The 24,558-nt window shown below is 35.9% G+C and overlaps 1 protein-coding gene across 1 annotated transcript in view; it reads left to right on the top strand.

Moving 5' to 3' along the window:
• The first annotated feature begins 291 nt into the window (after positions 1 to 291).
• The window catches only part of HERC2 (E3 ubiquitin-protein ligase HERC2), a 151,555-nt gene continuing 127,288 nt past the window's right edge, over positions 292 to 24,558 (top strand). The window contains exons 1-13 of the mRNA XM_088227494.1: positions 292 to 435; positions 2,428 to 2,634; positions 5,636 to 5,801; positions 6,224 to 6,368; positions 8,482 to 8,595; positions 10,289 to 10,534; positions 11,353 to 11,493; positions 12,463 to 12,618; positions 15,658 to 15,784; positions 17,764 to 17,944; positions 19,521 to 19,737; positions 21,386 to 21,507; positions 23,439 to 23,613. Of these exons, the coding sequence (XP_088083620.1) occupies positions 2,428 to 2,634; positions 5,636 to 5,801; positions 6,224 to 6,368; positions 8,482 to 8,595; positions 10,289 to 10,534; positions 11,353 to 11,493; positions 12,463 to 12,618; positions 15,658 to 15,784; positions 17,764 to 17,944; positions 19,521 to 19,737; positions 21,386 to 21,507; positions 23,439 to 23,613 (1,997 nt within the window). The 5' untranslated portion in view covers positions 292 to 435. The remainder of the gene's footprint in view (positions 436 to 2,427; positions 2,635 to 5,635; positions 5,802 to 6,223; positions 6,369 to 8,481; positions 8,596 to 10,288; positions 10,535 to 11,352; positions 11,494 to 12,462; positions 12,619 to 15,657; positions 15,785 to 17,763; positions 17,945 to 19,520; positions 19,738 to 21,385; positions 21,508 to 23,438; positions 23,614 to 24,558) is intronic.

Genomic DNA, 24,558 nt, shown 5'->3' with positions numbered 1-24,558 from the left:
ATACAGCCATTTTACTCGTATTAAGAAAAACGCTTTCTACCAAAACTACCGTATTCTACGGTAGAATACGTTTCTTACAATAAACTACCAATGGTATACTACCGGCCCTCTACCGGCCTTACATTTCTAATCAAGGCTGGCAACGCTAGGGTCTCGTGGTGTTTGGGATGAAAAAAAAAATGAAAACCATAGTAACGAAACATTTTGATAACATAGAAATAAATGTATTGGAAGATATATATTTATTCATTAGTCATAAAATATTAAAAGAAAGCTTTTGACGTAAGGATATAGAAGGCTGTGCCAGTAAATAAAATTTTGTTTGACATCTGAACACCCTTATTTTCCTCACGGAAAATCCTATCGGATTCAGAATTGTGTGAGAAATGAAGTAAAATATCGAAATTGATTACAGTTCAGCATACAGAGCATCAGGTATTGTTAACATCGTAGTGTTTTAATATTTACGATATAATGTAACTTAATTATACTAATAAAGATGTGAATATTTAACAAGTTGCTAGGCCGACCGTGCTCCACGGAAATCACCGGGTATGGTGAATTAATAAAAGATTTGCATATTTTTACGGACACCCCGCTCAGTTTTATCTATAACTGAATTACTCACATTTACATCGACCTTTTTTTTTAAAGATGCGAGTAAATATAATGGTATTGTGACTTATTGTGTAGTTTTGCCTTCGGCAGATCGGAGATTTTTTTTACGGGAAATATTTTATTTTGCACAATTTCTCATATAATCCAAGTGCCGTGATAAAAGTCTTCGATGTTCATATCAAATATATTAAAACAATAAGGACATAATAATGCGAATAGAGGAGGATCTGGCAAGAAGACAAGATAGAATTAACTCTTTTACTACTGAATATATTCCGATATCTCCGCCAGTGCTGGTTTCACTTGCTGCAAGAAATTAGATTAAATTGATTTATTTAAATAAACTAAGATTCAAGACGTACATATTATAAAAAGACAAAAACAATACATACAGAGACTCTTGTCAAAATATTAGGTGTACCCATAAGTAATCAATTAATTTTATGTGGTATTTGAATGGCAACTCTGCTCTGGAATATCTAAGGGAACTATGCATTCCAGATGAACTAGCTGACAGGCGTCTCACGCTTAGATCAGCTACGTCTACGGCGAGAGGAAAAGTTATTATACCTCTACGCAAACAGCGCACTAAATTTAGTGAACGCATTTGCGGTCGCAGGCCCTATGGCATGGAATGCTCTCCCAGCAGAGGTGCGAGGCTGTGAAAGTGAAGTGATGTTTCGGAAAAAACTTAAAACCCACTTGTGATTTAGAGAACAATCTCTAAATCATTTGAATAAATCCGTAGCACGTGACAACAAAATAAATTGTTTTAATTAAATTACAAATTTAAAAGATTCAATTAAATTAATTAACAATAGAATTACTATGTAAAGCACCCTTGAGGTATTTTATTACGAAAATGGCGCTATATAAGTTATCCATAATAATAATCCAGGGCCATGTTGTTTAGCATAGCGGTAGCCCTTCCAGCAGGCATAACCATCGGCTGGTTGGTCCTGTATACCGAAATATGAAACAATCTACACTGCCGCTGTCTTATGTAATTATCAGGAACATACAAACCAATGCTCATCAGAACTATCGACCATACCGCGCCACAATCGAGAAAAATGTGTAGCCGAATACACATTCCTCCTTGTCTCTAAACTGTCGTAGCCGAGCATACTCCGGAGAAACTCGGTCGGGTAGAGCCGAGGATAATACCCACACTCTCTCATATAGAGATTTCTCAGAAATTACTTTTGGATTTTCTCTATCATAAGAGAGTACTTCAGTTCATGTGGTCCCCAAATCATCGAGCCACTCTTGAGTCTACTTCGCACTAAGGAGTTATAAATCATTCTCAGTATGCCGGTAATTTCAAAAACCCTGGCAGTACGCAATTCAAACACAGAAATATTAGGTCTTTTTATGTTGATGAAATATAAAACTACTAGGTACTTATGAATGAGGAAACTTGTTCGTAGGATTTTGCTATTGTTGAGGGCTGGAGCTCCTACCCAGTTGGAGATTGACAGAAAACTCAGTGTTGGTGTTCCAAGGGTGTATTTATTACCTGGCAAATAAATATATGGAATATTATAAATGTTTAAAGCATTGACTTTGTGGTCAAACATTCTACTAAATGTTATTAAATATTTGTTTATAACCACTTACAGACTTTTCTATGTCTACCTATTTCCATCCAAATTATACGTAGCTTTGAATTTTGTTTTATGATTTTTTGTTGTTGAGGCATTAGCCATTGAATAAAGAAAAGACCCTAGCACCCTTTCGTGGGCTCTGGAAAATCTTTTGTCCCGAAGGAAGTGCGAGATATGTTTGATTTAATTCTGTTGTCCGCAGATGTCTGTATCTGAGGAGGAGGATTGTGCGGGGCCCCCCGGGGCGCCGCCCTGGGCGACCGTCACCCCGCTGCAGGCGCTGCGCCGGCCCGGGCTGGCCGCACAGTGGAGCGCCTCCCTGCTGCCCGCCCCGCGCCCCGGCGTGCCCAACGGGGCGGGCGTCCTCTCGAGGAGAGCCCCCAACGGTTCCTACTATTGCGGACTCAAGGTGAAAACTGATTTCCGTAATATTCAATGTTTCAGCTCAGTAACACACAGTGGCGTTTGTTAACAAAAAATAAGTTTAAGATTCAACTCGCCGCGTATTCTTATTTTGAAAAATAAGGATCAGTTATATATAAGCTCCTGACGTCTCTGCAGCCTGTGTAGATGTATTGTGACGGGTCTCCGTAAATTGGACGTTGTTATGCAGAAAACGTTCAAAATAAGTGATGCCGGTTTCCATAGCATACTATGATATATATTTATGTGCTGAAAAGCAAGGTGTTTATTCAATCTGCAGTGTCCTGGACGGGCTCTAGTGATAACCCTCACTTGGTTTCAGCCAAGCCTCATTAGGTTGAAAGCAAACCTTTGCGAGTACCCAGCAAAATCCATCTTTCTTTATTTTGAGCAAATCACAAAAAACTGATACAATACTAAACTTCAACTTTTTTTAAAACTTAAATATTTTATTTTAATCTGTAAATATTTTATACCTAAGCAGTGATGACATAAGCATGATTGTGTCAAAAAACAGTTATGAAAAATATATTTAATTTTATTCATTAACAACTTTGCAATACTCAAGTAGAGGTTGCCATGTTTGCAACAAAGCCGATAATTTAAAAGTCAAGTCGTACAAATTAAGCCGTATTTTTAACTGACAATGTTAAAATTATTGGAAAAAATTGTATTCTGAAAAAGTTTCAATTAATATCTCACTTTTTTTAAATTTTGGATTTTGCCGGGTTTGCAAGTAGTACCCTCATATACGGTTTTCTAAGTATATGTGCAATCTTAATTAATTATACAATGTTTTGAGTATGTCCGAATGCTTGCAGACTGGCTGGATTTTCTCCCTAGGGAGTTGTTCACATTTAAATTTGTTGCAACAGAGAGGGAAAACATTTTTGAGAAGGGAATATGGGAGCCTAGGCATTTACAGGGCTTTTGACCTGTCATTGGCTGGTTTAAGTGGCCACTTTACACACTGTGTAACATTCACCATTCTGCCTATATTTGAACATCTATATTCCTTCAATTCTTTCATCTGTTGATGTTTGTGAAGTTAAAGAGCTGAAACCTTTATTTATGCGGGTGAGATTAATCTAATTGAATTATTTCACCTACATAATATATTATTTTTCTCTTTACTGTGTAACATGTTCTCCCATTATATTTGTGAAAAACTTTAACTGGATGTATGTACTATTTTTTATATTTTGTATTCTTATATAACAACTGTTGTTTTTCCTTAATAAATAAAAATAAAAATAAAAAATACACCACTATCCCTATGTTTGAACATCAGGCGTTGCCTAGTAGGTGAATTGGTTTAGTCGGATGAGTCTCATCCACATGATAAAGGTTTCAGCTATTTTACTTCACAAAAGTCAACAGATGGAAGAGCTGAATAAATGTGGATGTTCAAACATGGGCTGAATGGCGAATGTTACACAGTGTGTAAAGTGGCCACTTAAACCAGCCAATAATTGGTCATAAGCCCTGTAAATGCCTAGACTCCCATATTCCCTTCTCAAAAATGTATAAAATATAAAACTGTGATGCCTAATTTAAAGGAGAACAATGAATGACCTCTCAAATTATTAAATAATAAAAAAGATTGTTAAGTTTTATACATTTTCATATGCCTCACAGACCAACCAGACTCAATTATTTGTTTTCCAGTCATTTCATTCATTTCACCAATAAAAAGTTCAGCCCTACGGGAAGTTGTACATAAAAAAGTTTTTATACGCGTGGTAAAAACAAAAAACAAAAAAACAAATTTCTTTGAATGACGTCACTAGCTCATATGAATCAACCGATGATAAGAAAGTTATGGAAGATTTCCGGTTTACTTACTAATCGGCAGAACTGACCGAGAAGAAACAGAAGAGAACTCGAGACGTCACACGCGGAGTAATTTCAAAAGTACAAAATTTTCAAAATCATAGTGCTAAAAAATTTATTTTTAATTTTTTATATTTTGTTTGATAGTCTTTTAACAAATAAAAAAAATCACTGGACTTCCTCATTACTCGCATGTAGTTTGCAAATCATTACAGTGAAGATTTAGATTTATTTCATACCCTGAAAATCCCGATTGGGTTAATAATGTAAATTAAAAAAAAAAGTTTATTTGAATACCCACTGTAAAAATTTGTTTTGCGATAAACTTTCTAGATTTATTATTTTTTTTATTTAAATTAAAAACATATACCTACATAATTTTATATAATATTCCTAAGGAGTTTTTGTAAAAAACTCATTAAGGGACATGCAGATGACAATATTTATTTACAAACGTTTTTATATTTTAAACTTTTACGTACAAAAGCAGAATAGAAATTATGATAAAGTATGCAAATGAATTCAAAATGATATATACATAATTTTACCACCATTCCCTTTCCGCGCCTAATGGTGCATAGGGCACTGCATTTGTACACCAGCGCAGCGTACCTTGATCGTTTTTGTTACATGAAGGTAAGATGATCAGTCTTAAGCTTCAGGTACCAGTCCAGGGACTAAGAAATATTCTAGTGTAAAAACACCCTTTTAAATAAATATTTCACATCATCCATGTCGGAAATCGAACCCGAGACCTCTTGCATGGTAGGCAAACGCGCTGACCATTACACTACGAGGCCGACAATATATACATAATACAATCAAAAAAGAAAAAATAAGAATAAAAAAAAATGTTTAAAAAATAAAAAGTATAAAAACGACATGTATGGATATATATAAGTTGAACGAGTAGGGGAGTGCAAATTTTTAAAAATTTCAAGAATAAAGAAGTTTTTAAAATTAACAAAATGTGTCTACCCAATACAGGTTAAAAAAGTATAAAAATCACTTCAAAAGTATTAAAAACTACATATACAAGCAAAAACAGTAAAATATTAACAATTTTATGCTCAAGATCAAGTTCTGGATCAACTAACATAATTTTTCCAAAGTATTTCTGCAAAAAATAGTTCTAATTATTCGCTTTCCTTCAGGTGCTCACTTGTTCGTGCTGCCCGGGGGGCACGTGCGGGCCCGTGACGGGCTGTGCGTGCGTGCCGTGCGCGCGGGTGACAGCCACGCACCCGCCCACGCGCAGCGCCCCCCCTCCGCCCTCCGTGCAGAAGCTCCTGCAGGCCTCCCACTGGGGGCCCTTGACAGGTATCATTATAGTATATTCCAATTGTACTCGTATTTTGGCCTGATGTTTTCAATATGGACCCATTTAAATTGTAATATAAAATTAAAAGATTCTGTTAAAATATGTTCATGTACTTGTAATTTTCTCAAACTGAACGGTTTGGGTAGGTAGGAAGAAATTGCCTTAGGGCATATGCCCGCCCTTATATGTATATATAGTGTAAAATAACTTAAATAAACAAATAAATAACACATAAGAAAAAAATATATAAATAAAATTATATGTAATTGAAACAACATAATTCAGGTAAATTAAAATAAAAGATATATGGACACAACAAGGAGATAGTGGGAAGTAAAGAAGGAAATTGATGAGGAGTGGTGGAGGATGAATGAAGGAAAGTAGGAGTGGATTATGGTATATGTTATCTTTTACTTCCCAGATAAGGCATCCGTGGAGCGGCTGCTGGAGCGGCTTGGGCAGGAGCTGGTGAGCGGGGCGCAGGACGCGGTGGGATCAAGCGCTCCGGCTGTGGCGCTCGCCACCCATTGCTCCATCATGGGCCGCCATCTCGTGGAGCTCTCCAAGTAATCACATGTTATCTTAGCCAGAACTCTGTGTCTTCGGTCAGTGTATGTCAGGATTCAACAAAAATTTGTATATTAAAACATAATTTGACTTTGTTCCAATAGTTCAGCTTCCTGCAATAATATTAGTGTGAGGGAAAAGTAAATGTTTTATGGAGTTTTATTTTAATGATTGGTTTTTAATGGTTATAAAGGCTTACATTAATATAAGCCCCCCCTCATCCGATTATCCCATAAAAAAAAAGACCGTACAAGGGCAAGATGAGCCATTTTGCCAGTGTTTGGGTGAACATACAGTACCCGGCATTACATATTGTATGTCGGCTCTTAGAAAGAGACTGTCGGCAATTTTGGCTAACTTGACATTGTAGAGATGCGTCTCTGTCGCACGATAGTTGTGCTAGTCAGAGCAGGGCTGTTAAAGTTTTCATTCTTAAATGATTTTTTTTAAATATCCCTTTAGGATATGTATTTTTTTATTATTGTTATATTAAGAAACTTTTAGTATATAAAAAAACACGAGCACATGTGCCTACTACCCAGGGGCGAACCGAGTATAGAAGCGATTATGCGCAGCTTACCTCTATATTTGACTAACCATAAAAATGTTTTACTGTAACTTTATTTACAGGAAAACTTATTTTAAATCATTTCCACCGTTTGTATTTTTATCCTAATATAAATATTAATAAAGCGCACCCAGCGCCTTCGGTAAGCCAAGAAACTAGCCGATTATTCCAGCCTATTTTTTCATACAAATAAGTATATTATATTTTGAATGTCTTCACCCCAGTGTGGGTTTTTTCTTCTAGATTAAACTTGCAGATTACACAAATTATTTGAAGATTCTTGATTTCGAAAACAGTATTTCTTAAGGGCTATTTTTCTTTGAGATGGTACTTTTGACATAAGACCATAATTACTTTCATGCGTCATATTGCAGGACATATGGCACTCGACGCGGCCGTTTTGAGCACTATTAATTTCTAGAACAATCCGGCCAGTTGACATTTCAATTGAATACCTAATATCGTCTGAATTCATAGTGTTATTTATTTATTTTTTAATGAGTTATGTATTAAAGTAATGAATAATATATCACGAAGTTACGTCGTTTGAGTTGATTTCATGGATGAGAGTTGTTGTATCACACAGAACCATAGAAAAATATCAATTTATAGTATATATTACTTACATTATTTTATGTACCTTCTATGTAGGTACAAATATATGATATTTTTTTATAGCTTACCTGTAAATAAAATCACCATTTGCCACTGCTACTACCATAAGCCATGTGCCTAATGCCGGTCTCAGTCATGACTCACGAGTCACAAGTTATAATAATGCGTACAGTTATTTAATTATCGAAACTCCGATAGTTTATACTTAACATAATTTTATTTAAACTAATTTGTAATGACAATCTCAATGTTTTAAAATCGTTTTTATTTCATTAAATTATGCAATTACACATGAATATAAAATTATGATACATAGAAAGAAACATGACTGATAAATACAAAAACCGGAGATCTTCCACAACTCTTCATCGGTTGATTGACGCCGTTCAAAATAGTTCATTTTTATTTTAATATTTTTTTTATACATTTTCAAGAAACTTTGCTGCATAATTTAACGCTCTAATTTTTACCGCGCATAAGAAATCCTTTTTTGTATCCAATTTCCTCATTAGTTGAATTAAGGTAACAGTCTGATATTATTATATCTTTCTTTAGTCATAAAATAGTAATTAGTCGGGTTGTGGTCCCGTGGCTAGTATCTCGGACTCACAGACCAAAGGTCGGTGGTTCGAATCCCACTCTACCCCAACTTGATTCCATTTTTTAATAGTGAGTTATTTACAACTCGTTGAGAATGGCGCTCAAAATTAAATATTTGGGTAAATTATAAGAACGCAAATATTTCTTTTAAAAAAATAAAAAAAAATACACAAAGTTTGTGTCCTATAAAAGGTTAACACGTTTGAGCCTCTAAAAAACAGGTTGTTTTGAGTTCCAATTAGTCTAACCCTGGGACGCCTAAAATAGTCTATGTCAACACAGAGACAAACTCATACGAATCCGAATATAATTTTTTTTATTATTGCCAGGGTATACGACGCGGCGGAGCGCCAGGCTGTGGTGGCCGCCAGCGCCCGCAGGGGCTGGGCCCCCGTGCAGCAGGGAGACGCCGAGAAAGACAAGGGGGAGCCCGAACCGACCAAGTAAGACTCCTCACTCTCGCCATAAAAGTTCGCAGGGTGCATGAGCTTGTGCACCATTAACTCCCGCTTTAATAATTACATTATTAAAACTACATTCCTTCGTCTAAAACAACATTTGGTCAAAGGTGCAAAGATTATTTCTCTGCGAAACTCTTAAAAGACTGCGTTACATTATTTTGGAAATGGTGCTGTAATGTCGTATTACATTAAGCAAAAGGCAAGTGATTTGGAACAAAGGTATTTGAAAACAAAAATTTTGTTTGTATGTCAGCTGTTTAATAATCCGCTTTACATAATTTATAAAAATAATAATATATTATTTAAAAATTAAAAATATTATACATGACCCTAGTAATAAGTCAGTTAAAATATGGGTCCTCATTATGTTTTTTTTTTTTTAATTTTTATTTTTATTTTAATAGTATAATTATACATTTTTACAATTTCAAAAAATTTCACTTGTTATATTTTTACTAAAACTAAATTCCCACCAAGCCACTTTTTGTAGCTTGTTGGTGAAGATTATATTTATACTAACTTAATAATATTATTTACATTTATAAAAACAATGAATTACAGATAAAAATGAACAGCCGGAAAGATCAGAATAAACATGTTTATACAAATAATAATATATAAATTAATTTTTTAAATACAAGAAAATATATGAAAAATTAAAATATTTACACCTAAGCTACTATTCATATATAAACTCTTGATCGAGTAGCCACTCTCTTATTTTGCTCTTGTTACAATGTGAGTTAAATTTAAGTTCTTTCGGTAATAAATTTAAAATTCTAGGTACTAAATATTTGAGAGTTCTATTTCCATAATTATTACATACTTTGGTACTACCAAGCCATCATTAGACATGTTACCAATATAAACAGTGTGGAGAAGGTCAAACACAGGTTTTTAAGATTTATGAATTTCAAATTAAACATTCCATTTTTAAATTTATTGCAACAGAGAGGGAAAACATTATTGAGAAGGGAATATGGAAGTCTAGGCATTTACAGGGCTTATGGCCTGTCATGGCTGCCATTTACAGGGCTTATGACCTGTCATGGCTGCCATTTACAGGGCTTATGACCTGTCATTGGCTGCCATTTACAGGGCTTATGACCTGTCATTGGCAAGAATAGTAAACAAAAAAATCCCACAAAGGCATGGCCTGTTCGTGAGTACACAAGAAAATTTTAAAGAATTTTTGCTCCTGTAATAAATAATGGACAGATATAATATTTTTGTGTTACCTAAGAAAGAGAAAATAAAATATTCTGTAAAAGATTATATGGTATTTTTTTTTATAGTAATTAAAAACCTACAAACATTTGGACAAACTCAAAATATTGTAAATAAAATAATATATATAACAATATATCTTGTAGAGCAAAAAAAAATATTTTTAATGATGTATAACTTTTACCATTTTGTTTGACTTTTGGTGCTAATTTTTAAATTTGTAAAAAACACAACTTACTTTGGTCCCTAATATATTGTCAAGTGACCTCGACACGGATTACCCCAGTGAGTTCACATCATTTTTAATGTATCGTGTTCTATAAAATACAAAAATAAATATCTGATAACATTACCGTAGTAGGAATCAAACTTTTAATCAGTTATTGTATATTGACAGTACACAAAGTATTCGTCTCGAATTGTCTCACCACCGAAGTGTCACTTGCAGCTGCCGCGCCATGCTGGCGCGCGTGGGCGCCCGCGCGGCGCTGCGCCTGGCGCTGGGCGTGGCGCGCCGGGCGTGGCGCGGCGGCGACGCGCGCGAGGAGTGCGCCGCGCTGCTGCGAGACGCGCTGGGCGCCGTGCGCGCGCTGCCGCCGCGCGCGCTGTACCCCGGCGCGGGCGACGCCGGCCCCGACCTGTGGCCCGAGTTGATGGACACGGCCGTGGACTTCCTGCACCAAATTGTGACTGGGTGAGAATGATCCATTTTTAAATAAAATTTTTAGCTGTCCTTACGAATGTTCTCTTTCTGAATGAAGAAAGGGTCGCAATGTCGGACGGCCCGATAGATGTTACTTGATCAGTCTGGAATCCTGATTTGTGTAGGATTAAACCCCGAGGGTTGGAGTTCCTACCCCAGTTGAAGATTGATAGAAGACACGAGTTTGCTGTTTAATGCGTATTTATTACACGGTGAATAAATAATTAATTGGTGCGAAGGTTTTCACGGTCACTATTACCAATATGTTTCTTTTTTGGGTGAAACCGTGTGTGTTGGATTTGTTCCGACGTTTCGGCTACCATTGCAGGAGCCATCTTCAAAGGGGCAATGCGTCAACAGGTGAGGGACATCTCGAGGAGTTTCATCGTCGCATGGGCAGCTGTCGATCTCGGAGAGCTTGAAGCGATGCAGGTAGCTCATGAACCCACCATGACCCGTGTGAATCTGGGTGAGCTCGTAGCTAGCTTTCTGCATTCTCCTGAAATCAAAGGCATGGAAAATTGTAGGGAATAATATTTTAGTAATACTTCTGGTAGAAAACCATGTACTACAGAATGACGCTCTCGTCGTTATAGACTTCCATTATATTTTGTATTGAATTTAATAAAATACGATGACTTGCTTTATCGGCCGTTGCACTATAATTTCAGGTGAAATTATTTAGCGCGTGTGTGTCATCGATCATAGACTATGAGCCTCACAGATGTATGTACTATTTTAAGATTAAATAAAAAAATATTTTCATTGTAAATGCCAATATTATGAGTCTGTTCATTCTGGGTCTCCAGCGAGGCGGGCTGCGCCATCGGCTCCGAGGACTGGCAGGTGGCTCTCTGTCTCACGCTGGAGCTGAGCATCCGTCAGGCTGAATTACCGAGGATCCTCAAGGCCACTGCCCTACTACTGCAGCTTCCTACGCACGATAACAGGTTTGCATCTCATTAACCCTTAAAGCGTTTGTGTTAATTTTAAATGACAACTACAAAATCTATGATAATTACTAACACAAACTAGATGTATTGTTGTGGCTGAAGTGATTAAGAAGAACAATAGTGTAGCTATCTTTTACGCTCACAAATATAACAATAATTGTAAATGAAAATGTACAATTATTTTATTGATTCCCATGATAAGCATTAATATGCCACTGGTTTTGTTGTACTTAAGACGTTTCAAGTTGATCCTTGAAAAGTAAAGCAAAATAAATTGACGATAATAATAGTATAATATCACATACTACAAATACTGATAAAAATATATGAAATAGATTTAGAAAAATGAATTGTGTTTTCAAAATCAATATGGATATTGTGGAGAAATATTTTCATAAATAACTTTAAAAAAGAAATTTTAAAAAATATGTCCCTACAAAAGCGCGACATGTTTGGCCTTGGTAATTGTGACGTCAAGATTCGTGGCGATGTTCTATTTAAATTTAAACGGTCACAAATAAAGTTCAAAATTTACATGAATTTTGATGTAATAGGGACGTGGCCCAATACAATGACCGTTTTTGGGGAAATTAAAATTATAAATTTAAAAATATTTTCATGCTACTAATAAGTAGTAAAAATATTTTCATGCTACTAATAAGTAGTAAAAATATTTTCATGCTACTAATAAGTAGTAAAAATATTTTCATGCTACTAATAAGTAGTAAAAATATTTTCATGCTACTAATAAGTAGTAAAAATATTTTCATGCTACTAATAAGTAGTAAAAATATTTTCATGCTACTAATAAGTCTAGTAGTAAAAATATTTTTATGCTACTAATAAGTAGTAAAAATATTTTCATGCTACTAATAAGTAGTAAAAATATTTTTATGCTACTAATAAGTAGTAAAAATATTTTTATGCTACTAATAAGTAGTAAAAATATTTTTCAATGTCCTTTAGGTTGTGCCCGGAGGCTTGTACTGCGCCACTCGGCCCCTTCCTGCGCCGCCTCGGGGCCCTCTCCTCCCCGTCTCCCGCCCACTCCCCCGCCGGCGGCGACGCCGCCCTGCTCGATTCCCCGACGGTGGACTGCTCACCGACACACAATTTCTTGAGGTAACTCGCAACCAATTTGCCACGAGGGAGAGGATTAGACCGCCTCTTGTCCTGGGAAAATTTTATAGTTGAGATTTGATCATGAAGCCCCCAATAAATGTACAAAAATTAATGCTCAGTGAGTGGTGATTCGATGTCCCCTAAGTTTCCCATCTGAAGCATTGTTTCAATTTATGAAGGTACTGGACATTAGACAAATTAAAAAAAAGAGTCATTGACACATTTCTGGTCATGCGCTTACAAGAGGAGATCCCAGCAGAATGCTCGTACGAGGTTTTCCTGTAATTTGAATTATTTAATACTAAAACCACATGCGACTTTCTCTCAGAGAAATTTCTGTTTTGTGGCCCCGAGAATGTTCAATGTTCTGGATGAACATATTAGGTTCTCCAAAACGAAAGCCATTTTCAAGATAAGTGAACAAGTTTGGTTTAAATTTATTTCGATGGAGAGGGAAAACATTTTCGAGAAGGAGATATGGAAGTCTAGGCATTTACAGGGCTTATGACCTGTCATTGGCTGGTTTATCTCACCCATGTGATAAAGGCTTCAGCTCTTTTACTTCACAAAAGTCAACAGATGGAAGAGTTGAGGAAATGTGGACGTTCAAACATGGGCAGAATGGTGAACGTTACACAGTGTGTGTGTGACAGGTCATAAGCCCTGTAAATGCCTAGACTTCCATATTCCCTTCTCAAAAATGTTTTCCCTCTGTTGATATAAATTTAAATATGAATAACTCCCTAGGGAGGAAATCCAGCCAGTCTGCAAGCATTTGGACAAACTCAAACATTGTTGAACAAGTTTGGATTTTGTCTAAGGGAAGCTACCATTGCAGGAGACTGCAGCGAGATATTGCATAGATTTTTTTATATTTTTTATTAATAACAAATAAAAATACAATATTTCAACTAAATACAATTTTTTACATTAATCAAATACATATATTCACATTAACGTTTCCCATTATGTAAAAGAAATAAACAATTCTTGTGTACATAATGGGGAGTGACGTCTTATAATAGATTATTTTATTTTAATCAATAATATTTTAAAAATAACATATATAAATTAAAATAAAGATATTAACAATGTTTTCAATCAGTGTTACATAAAGAAGAATTATAGATGTAATTTTTTACTTCTTAAATATATTGTATTCCTGACTGTACTTTTTATTATCTTTGTTCATTTCATTAAAGAAAAATATTCCTCTGTAAGTATAATGATGTTGTGCAGTGGTTGTTTTCAATTTAGGAATGAAGATATTACCACCTGTTCTAGGTCGCGTACTTACGTTTTGAGACTTAGAAATACTACTATTTATTTCATCTTTATGTATTTGAAGCAAACAATTCTTTTTATATAGCAATTTTATATCTAAAACTTTAAATTTTTTAAATAATTGAACAGTGGGAAAAGTAGACGGTTTTTTCAAAATAACTTTTATAATTAATTTTTGTATTTTTTCAACCGGTAAAATATTTGTTTTAAAAGCACCACCCCATCCGATTATTCCATACTGTAATATGGATTGGGCGAATGCAAAGTAAATTGATTTTAATTTTTCCATGGTTAATATATTTCTTAATCTAATAAATACAAATATAAGTTTTCTCATTCTATTTACAATATTATTTATTTGCTCCTTCCATTTTATATTTTTATCAATTATAATGCCTAAATATTTAATGCTATTTTTTTCAGTGATTTATATACTATTGAGCGTGTTGTCCAGATGTTTATTGAAATATATGTTTATGTAATCATTTTTAATTTTAATTTTTGCTATTGTTTTTTAATGTGCAAGCTTCCACTTTCCATTATGTTGTATCCCAACTCAACACAGGGCTCTTGGCCTCATAGAGTGAGGAATACGTTACTATTTTTTTGTAATATATGAGTATATGTATTTGTATGAATATATTAACATTTTTTTTTTTAAAATGATTTCTTGTACATTAAAAGAAAGCACATCATTGGCCGGATCTGGCCCGTGGGGTGCCGTTTGCCGATCGCTGCTCTAAATCCTCTGAGGATTACTTTCAAAGTTATCATGTACAATACACCCACAATTTTTTAATTTTTTTTAGTGTAATCTGGTGTAAACCATTAATAGGGTATTATCACTCGGGAGGAATATCGGATTTAACCTACTCTACAAATAAAAGATTTTTTAAAGATTCTCCTAGTGTTTATACAAACCCTTATAATGAATATTTTCATTCATTATTTTCGTTTAGAAAATAAGGTCTTTTGAAAACGATCGTTTCTCAAGTTGGTATTAAATTTCAAATTTCACGACTAATGCATTCAATTTAATGTTGGTAATGCCACAGGCCACAGATAGAAATATAAGGAGAGTTGTCTATGCATATTATCTTAAGCCCCCCCTTACCCACTCCACACTCCAGTTCCAGGCCCTGACAGATGAAAGTGAAAACGGATTACATCTTACATCTCGAATTTCTTTTATTATTTTATGGTTTTCAACCTCTTTTAAATATTAATTTATTATGATAATGATAAATTGAATTATCAATTTATCATGAAAATTATAAATCACAACTCGTAGCATTTGATAAGTGACAGGACGCCGAAAATGTAAACAAACGACACATAGAAAAAGGAAGCTATCTACAATACTCTATAAAATCCATAGACATTGATGAAAACAATCTGATGACATCACAAAACATCCGAAGACGTCATACTTGATGACGTCACGAATTGTTTATTTTTGGCACCATTCAAATTACTAGAATTTAATCCTTTATATCTCCCTTATTTCTTAACAGATTTTAATAAGAATAGCACCGATTGGCTTGTGATTTTTTAGATTAATTTATTAGCCAATAAAAAAAATCCACGATAATTGCCCATTCCATTTGCTATTATTGTAATGTAAATCCTTAGGTTGATTTTCACAAAAATGGCGCCATATAAATTATCCACAATAATAATAATGTATCATGTCCAAAATACGTTGACTAGGATAATCATGTACGTTTTTTTACCTCCTTTTTGTAATGTTTCCAGGAGTTTTCAGCTGCCCGTGGAGGGGGAGGCGGGCGAGGTGAGCGTGCGCGCGGCCGGTGTGGTGCTACTGTGCCACCTGGACCGCCTGGCCGCGCCGCTGCTGGCCTCCGCGCAGGGCATGACCGCGGTGAGTCCGACAATCTCAAACTTGCGAGTAATTTAACTGCTGTCGAACTTGGCTATAACGCTCACGAAAATAGCGAGATCTCGAATGTGATGAGCAAACATCAGTTGACAGTTTAATTGATGGCTTTAATTTTGTTTTAAATTTAGTTGAATTCGAGGCACTGAATGGCGAACCCAACATTGCACAATGAGGAATTCCAGCCCGACCCGGAAGTTAATTTTAAAAATGTTTTCGTGTAAACGTGAATATTAAAAATTTTTAAGTAGGATGAAATATCTCAAAAACGCACGCAAAAATAAATAAAAAATGTTAAAAATAGTATTCATTTTAAAATCGTAAATAATGACGTCACTCCTTTTATCTACGTGTAGTATTTCCGGTTTCCGCCTTACAGCCCCGCAACGTTTTGACCATAGAAAAAAAAGAGTATAATTTGTATAATTTGACATTTCAACCAGAGATTATGTCAACTTTCTAGGTTTTTCTAAATCGAAACGTTCGTAAAAACAACCATAACATAGGAATGAGCAAATTACGATCAACTAAATGAAGTAATCCAAGCAATATTCCATAGATTCTTGTCAGGTCAGTGAAAGTAAGAACGCCAACCGTTTCATGACGTCACTACTGAAAAGTGTCACATTGATTACAGTCATTTAGCGCGGTATTTGATAAATGTAACTTTAAAAAATCATATTTTTGTAAATAACGCACAAAAAAATAAATATATATTTTTGCTTAGTTAAATAGTACGCTAATAGAGAAAAAATAAATTAGAAAACAGTGGAATTCCTCATTCATAAAAATAAGATTACATGATAATTGTACTCCTAAAAAGATTCTTCATACCATTTCGGAAGGCTGACGAAGCAGAGGCAGATAAAAATTAAGATGGCTGGATAATGTGGAAAGTGACATTAGAGAAATTGGCCTGACAAACTGGAGAAGAGCCGCAGGGTGCAGGGAGGAATAAATGGTTTTAAAAATAAAATAAAAATGTTTTTTTCCTACTTAAGTAGCTTAATTTTCAATCCGCCCTCGTATTATGTATTAGTGTTTTGGATAGTTAGAACAAATGATACACCTCCCCCTCCCCCTTTCCCCTTCGACCATCCTACAAACCCCCCCTTCCAACCACTTACCCCCGCGAGCCCCTTGTTAAAAAATTGGTAGCCCACCGCTGCCTACCATGCAGGTCTACCAATGAACAAAATGACTCGCCTACAATCTGTATTGAATGCCGCAGCGAGACTTATTTTCGGAATCTCTAAGTTCAGTCATATCACTCCACTACTTCGGGAACTACACTGGCTACGTTTTCCACAGAGGGTCGAATACAAACTCTGTTGGCTTATGTATAAGTCACTGCACAACTCTGCTCCGGAATATCTAAGGGATGCATTCCAGATGAACTAGCTGACAGGCGTCTCACGCTTAGATCAGCTACGTCTACGGCGAGAGGAAAAGTTATTATACCTCTCCGCAAACAGCGCACTAAATTTAGTGAACGCGCATTTGCGGTCGCAGGCCCTATGGCATGGAATGCTCTCCCAGCAGAGGTGCGAGGCTGTGAAAGTGAAGTGATGTTTCGGAAAATACTTAAAACCCACTTGTTCTCTAAATCTTTTGAATAAATCCGCAGCACGTGACAACAAAATAAATTGTTTTAATTAAATTACAAATTTAAAAGCTTCAATTAAATTAATTTAACAATAGAATCACTATGTAAAGCGCCCTTGAGGTATTTTATTACGAAAATGGCGCTGTATAAGTTATCCATCATAATAATAATATGAACCCCGCGAATGTCAATTAGTTGCCGTTTGACCGAATTACTGATCTCAAACCTATGCACAAATCGCTTAAATAAAATAGGCATTTACAACAATTGTGTGTGGTCTATAATTATTAGTGTTTTTTTTTGTTATTCATTATTAATTCCATTACTTATCTCCTATGATTCTCTGACTTTATTGCAGAAGGACCAAGTCCCAGCGCAGAAAGTAATCTCTCTCTACAACGGGAACGTGTTGGCCGTCCAGTTGGGGGAGGTGCGAGTGAAACAGCTGGCGTGTGCCGAGCTCCTCGCTCTGCTGCTGGCCGAGGACGGCTCTCTGTACACTGTGCCCTACGACACTCTGCAGCTGCAGCCCATACTCGGTGAGTGTCATTTGACAGGAAAACGGGATCAGCAATGGCGTTCTAATACTGTCGTGTCAGCTAAGGTAATGAGGAAGCTTTCGTTGTACCCCTCACTGCAGTATTGTCGATTTGTGATCAATCAAATACCCATGGGCAGTACGATCAGGATATGTTTGTAGGTACTAAGATTATACTGCCCCGTTTGGTCTAAAAGTCATAATTTTTGTAATAAACTAGCGGACCCGACAGACGTTGTCCTGCCTGAACGTTAGCTTGCCTGCTATTACCTTGGAATTCATTGATAAGTAGGTACCTATGTACTTGTCTATGGTTGAATTCCAAAATATAAAATAATTGATTTTCAAATATAGAATTGTTTTTGCAAATGTCAAACTCAGCTCTTCTCACCAACAGGGGTGCAATTTGTTAATGAATTCAAAATTCATTCATGCAATTTTGGAAAATGTATCGAATGTCAGTTAATATTATTTTAGTCTTACCAAAAATCCAGTAAAAAGAAATAAATGGGAAGACATTATAAAGTCTGATCTGTTACAATTATTAGTTTTTTTTGCACCACAACAGGCCAGGAGGCCCAATATACAGTGGTGAATTACATCACAGCACACCCAGGCTAGAGAAAAATCACATCTAATTTTTGTGTTCTCACAAGGAATCGAACCTGGAATCTTGACCACTGCACCACGAAGGCCGCCGATCTGATCTGATTGGGATCCATAAAAAGCGGATGTTGTTTGTAAACATTCAAAAATGATATTTTTTTAAACACAACATTATTCCCTTTTTTTTGTAAATGCATTCTCGTCAAATGCAACCCTGGTAGGTCGATGAAAAAAAGATTTATGCTTCTAACTTTTATTTTATAGATTCGATTGAAAATTTTAATATCTAAGAACACGCGCAGCGCAAAGATCTACATTTCGATAAACACTGCACGTAATTTTTTTTTTTTTAAAAAAAAAGAAATATTTGCGTTCTTATGATTTACCCAAATATTTTATTTTGAGGGCCATTTTCAACGAGTTGTAAATAATTCACTATTAGAAAATGAAATCGAGTTGGGGTAGAGTGGGATTCGAACCACGGATCTTTGGTCCGTGAGTCCGAGACACTAGCCACAGGACCACAACCCGATTTTGATTCCAAATTGGTTAAGCCGTTTAGGAGGAGTTCAGTAACATCACACGTACATAAGAATTGAATATATAAAGATATTCGATAGCCTCTCTCTCTTCAATCCGTACCTCATGTCTAAGGATGGTGATCACGCTTGACTCCGGGCATGGCTCATCTGTGGACAGTCTCCCTCCATCTGGAATGGTCTTGAGCTCTTCTGTAGGCATTCGTCAGTGATAATTCTGATAATTCAGTGACCTAGCCATTCCAGGGAACTCTGATAGTTTGGAGAAAACTATCCTCCTGGGAAGTGTCGAAGGGACAAGGTCGAAAGATGCCGGGAGGCTCTTTGCGGTCACCGTATGCTCCAACTAGCCAGCGGACATGGGCAATGATGTCGAAGACTTTAATATGATTATTCGATCTGTTATTTCATAACTCTGTTTCGATTCCCCAGGTGTGGAAGGCGAGCGCGTGGTGCAGATAGCTTGCCACCCGTGCGGGCGCCACTACCTGGCGGCGGGGGCGCGCGGCGGCGCGTGGAGCTGGGGCTGCGGGCGGCGCGGGCAGCTGGGGCTGGGAGCCGAGGGCCGCCAGGCGCGCGACCGCCCCGCGCGCGTCCCCGGCCTGCGCGGCCGCCGCATCTCCTGCGTGGCCTGCGGGCCGTCCTCCAGGTGAGAGGCGTAGTGAGGGCGTGGCCGGATACTGTAGATCGGTGATTTTAAACCTGAGGGTTGCTAGGCGTCGCTCGGGGATGCCGTCCCGAGCGAGGTAAATGTAAAAATAAAACGATCTGGATATTTGGCAATTCAGATGACTGGAGTTGGGATAGATGGAGTTCTACTGTATGTATAGGCCGCGGCTGCAAATTTACTAACAAAAATCAATAATTGTTAAATGGGTTTCAAAAAATATTGTATAAGGGTGGTACATGGATCAATAGGGTATTTTTCCACAAATCGGGAAAAAGTATATAATATTAATTCCTTTCAACTGATTGACCATTAAAATACTTACAATAATTAATTAAATAGGAACATTATTTTTTAATGCTTTCCCAATGTGAAATATTTCCATATTATTTCCTTTTTACCCTGTATTATTTGTATGTAAGACTGTCTACTTTTTTCAACTATTTCTCAAACAACATAGAATATAACAATGTTTGAGTATGTCCAAATGCTTGCAGACTGGCTGGATTTCATTTCAGTTATTTATAGTGTTAACGAAAAGGCGGACTGTAAATGAAAATCGAATTTCATTCAGTTTTGTTATTGGGAAATATTTGAGAAAGGATAGGAACATGGAATGAATACCTACCATTAATATAATCTGAATGTTCTTCAATTTCTGACACTGGATCACATATGAACTATAAAATATAACAATGTTTTCCATGACGTGCGACGATTCCATCCGCTTTTTATCGGATTTTATGTCAAGTCAAAAATGTTGTTTGGTTTTTGTTCTAAATCCGAATCTTCTAATTTTGAATATCTTCTATCTTGATGTTAGGTAGGTACCATAAGGATGGGTCAAGGGAAGGATGGGAACGAAAGTAATCGGCCAGGAATAGTATCGATAAATGCTATTATTTACTTAACACATAGTTATCTGTTGAAATAAATTTAACTATGAATAACTCCCTAGGGAGGAAATCCAGCTAGTCTGCAAGCATTTGGACATACTCAAACATTGTTGTATTAACTACCTGGTAAAAGAAGAAGTATAAAAATTGGAAAATTGTTTTTAGGCGTTGCCTAGTAGGTGATTTGGTTCAGCCGGATGAATCTCACCTACGTGATAGAGGTTTCAGCTCTTTTACTTCACAAAAGTCAACAGATGGAAGAGTTGAGGAAGTGTGGATGTTCAAACATGGGCAGATTGGTGAATGTTACACAGTGTGTAAAGTGGCTAATGACAGGTCATAAGCCCTGTAAATGCCAGACGTCCATATTCCCTTCTCAAAAATGTTTTCCCTCTCTGTTGAAATAAATTTAACATAGAGTATTTTCTTAATTTAATCAGTGCATGTGCTTATTAAAATGCATGTCGTGTTGGTTTTATATTTTTGTGCAACAACTACGGTGAAGGTGTATAGTGGGTTTTGCATGTTGGTTTAATTGGTGTCCCGACAAAGAGATGTGTACGTCTCAAAACCGGTAGACATAGAAAAGTCGGTAAGTGATTATGTACAAATATTTAATAACATTTAGTTTATTGTTTACTAACATTAATTTTTCATTAAAATGTCGGTCAGCGATTACAGACTGATATTGACAGACATCAATTTTATTCTTCATCAACTTGTGATTTTCGCAGCGCCGCTCTGTCGGTACGCGGCGTCCTGTACATCTGGGGAGAGGGAGGGTGGGGCACGCAGCTCCTGGCCCCCTTCGCCGTCCAACTCCCCCTGGGAGAGAAGGCCTCACACATGGCTCTCGGTAAGATGACTTCCACTAGCGCATAACATCAAACTTGTTAATCTTCTCATTCCCGTCATATCACAAATCGATTTGGGTTCTTATTATTATTATTACCTAAACATTGGTTCCATAGTCGCGCAATTAACATCACTCATTTCGAGGTTCTCATCAAGTACTTGTAGCCGGGTCATACAGTATACCCCCTTTTTACGTTTTTCAAGGGAGCAAGGAAAAAAAGCGTAAAACTGGGGAAAACGCTTAAGTGAGGAAATGAGAAATGTATGGAAAAAATAGGAATTACATAAAAATAAAATTGATTTGCTGCACTATAGCAGTGGCAAATGGTGATTTTATTTACAGGTAAGCCATAAAAAAATATCATATATTTGTACCTACATAGGAGGTACATAATATAATGTAAGTAATTAATCTTAATTTTCTTGCCTCCTCTTTCACAGTGGTAGCCGCTCGATTGTGGAATAATCTACCCACTAATGTTAGAGACGCCCCTTCTTTATTTACATTTAAGTCAAGATTGAAATGTCACTATCTAAATATTTAAATAGTTCCTTTATCCTTCTTCTTTCCTTCCCATCCCCTCTCCTCTCTTCATAGTATAGTGTTAATATTTTTTTGTTTATAAATATTTATTTTTGTTAATCTTTGCTTTTAATTTTTGTATAAAATTGTAAGATTCAATATGTCCATGTATTTATAATTTTCTCAAACTAAACGGTTTGGGTAGGCAGGAAGAAATTGCCTTAAGGCAATATGCCCGCCCTTATATGTATATTTATTGTATATGTATATAAAGTGTCAAATAAATAAATAAAAATAAATAAATATATACTATAAATTGATATTTTTCTGTGGTTCTGTGTGATACAACAACTCTCATCCATGAAATCAACTCAAACGATGTAACTTTGTGATATATTATATTATATTATATAGATATATTGTCCATTACTTTAATATATAATTCATTAAAAAATAAATAAAAAATACCACCATGAATTCAGTCAATATTAGGTATTCAATTGAAATGTCAACTGCCCGAATTGTTATAGTAATTAATAGTGCTAAAAACGGCCGCGTGGAGCGCTATATGTACTGCAATATGACGCATGAAAGTAATTATGGTCTTATGTCAAAGGTATCATTTCAAAGAAAAATAGCCCTTAAGAAATACTGTTTGAAATACCGTTTTCAAAATCAAGAATCTTCAAATGATTTGTGTAATCTGCAAGTTTAATCTAGAAGAAAAAACCCGCACTGGGGTGAAGACATTCAAAATATAGTATACTTTTTTGTATGAAAAAATAAGCTGGAATAATCGGCTAGTTTCTTGGCTCACCGCAGGCGCTGGGCGCACTTTATAATTATTTATATTTATATTAGGATAAAAATACAAATGGTGGAAATGATTTAAAATAAATAGTAATTATTTATTTGTTTTTCTGTAAATAAAGTTACAGTAAAACATTTTTATTGTTAGTCAAATATAATTGTAAGCTGCGCATAATCGCTTCTATACACGGTTCGCCCCTGCACTATAGTGTACATAATATAGTTTAAATCCAGAAAAAATGTAAAAACGGTGATGAGTGGAAATTGTCAATAATTTTTTTTTACCCACTTTCAATGATTTCGCTAAAAATTTTTTCAAACAATATTATGCAATCTGTTTTTTTATTTGATTTAAAAACAGCATGTTAAAATTATTTTATGTGTAAATAAAAAAAAACGAAAATAGAATTTTGAATTTGCATAAAATAACATACAGTCATTTTCCCGGAAATGTTGGGAAATTTCACTGTTTTTAAATTGACTATGAGAAAAATGACTGTCTTAAAAACAGTTTTTGCGTATGGGGGGGGGGAGAGCTTTTAACCTCATATCACACATGAATACACTCAGTCTCTGACTTGATACTCTGGTCCTCCAAGGGTGGAACGACGAACACCTCCTGGTCTGCAGCAGCGCGGGGTCCGTGTACCTGTGGAAGGACTGGGGCACGCAGTCTCCGCCCTCGCCCGAGCTGACCGCCCTCCCGGGCCTGGCGGGCCTGCGCATATGCCGCGTCTACTGCGGCCCCCACTTCTGTGTGGCGCAAGATGACAGGTACATTATATATATACATTAGTGGGCCAATAATGTATGAGGTTTTTTATTTACACATCAAAGTGAAAGGTGTCTAAAAAGTTGCATTTTGGATCACATTGAACGTAAAAATTACAAAAAAAAATATTCCATACTACTCTTGGCTTCAACCGAGGTTTGAATTTTATAACTGTCTGAATATTTTGTTAATAATCTATATTGATAAAAAAAAAAAATTGTTAGTAAAGATATAACTTAATCACATGACAAATTCAAACATGTTTTAAAACTACCAAAATGCAAAAAGTTTACACTCCACGGAACTGATTCCGTTGAGCGCCTGGCTAATATTGACGAAAACAATGGCTCATTAAAACAATGCTATATATAGTTGGATAATTTATATAGCGCCATTTTTGTTAAAATCACCTCAAATCACCAATGCTACCCATTTATTACAAAACAAAGTGCAACTCACGCCCTTAGATGCTTATTTAATAAGGTTTAATGCACATTATACAATTTAATTGGACTGATTTTCTGCCTACCATGCAACAGGTCTCGGGTTTGATTCCCGACAGGGTTAATGTGAAATATTTATTTGATAGGGGGTTTTCACACTAGAATATTTCACAGTTCCTGGACTGGTACCTGAAGCGTAAGACTGATCATCTTACGTTCATGGATAAGGAATGATGATTTTCTTACTTAAATATGAAATGTCAGCTTGTTTAGTGCAAAAAATTGACTTTTTCGAAAACTTCAAGCTCTGGTTGAGGGCCAAAAGTAGAATCAAATATTTTTTGCATTCCGAGTAATCCAAAAGGCAACTTTTTAGACCCCTTTCATTTAAAAATTCGAAAAAAAAAATAATCCACCCTATAGTCCTTAAAACATAGCTTGATTAGAATGACAGCTGTCAGCAAAAGTGACGACATAACTTTGTAGTAACTGCTAACTAACTAA

The sequence above is a fragment of the Micrasema longulum genome, unplaced genomic scaffold (genome assembly GCF_059751315.1).
Source record: "Micrasema longulum isolate JH-2025_06_02 unplaced genomic scaffold, ASM5975131v1 h1tg000044l, whole genome shotgun sequence".
NCBI lineage: Eukaryota > Metazoa > Arthropoda > Insecta > Trichoptera > Brachycentridae > Micrasema > Micrasema longulum.
This window is presented reverse-complemented; position numbering and strand designations above follow the sequence as displayed.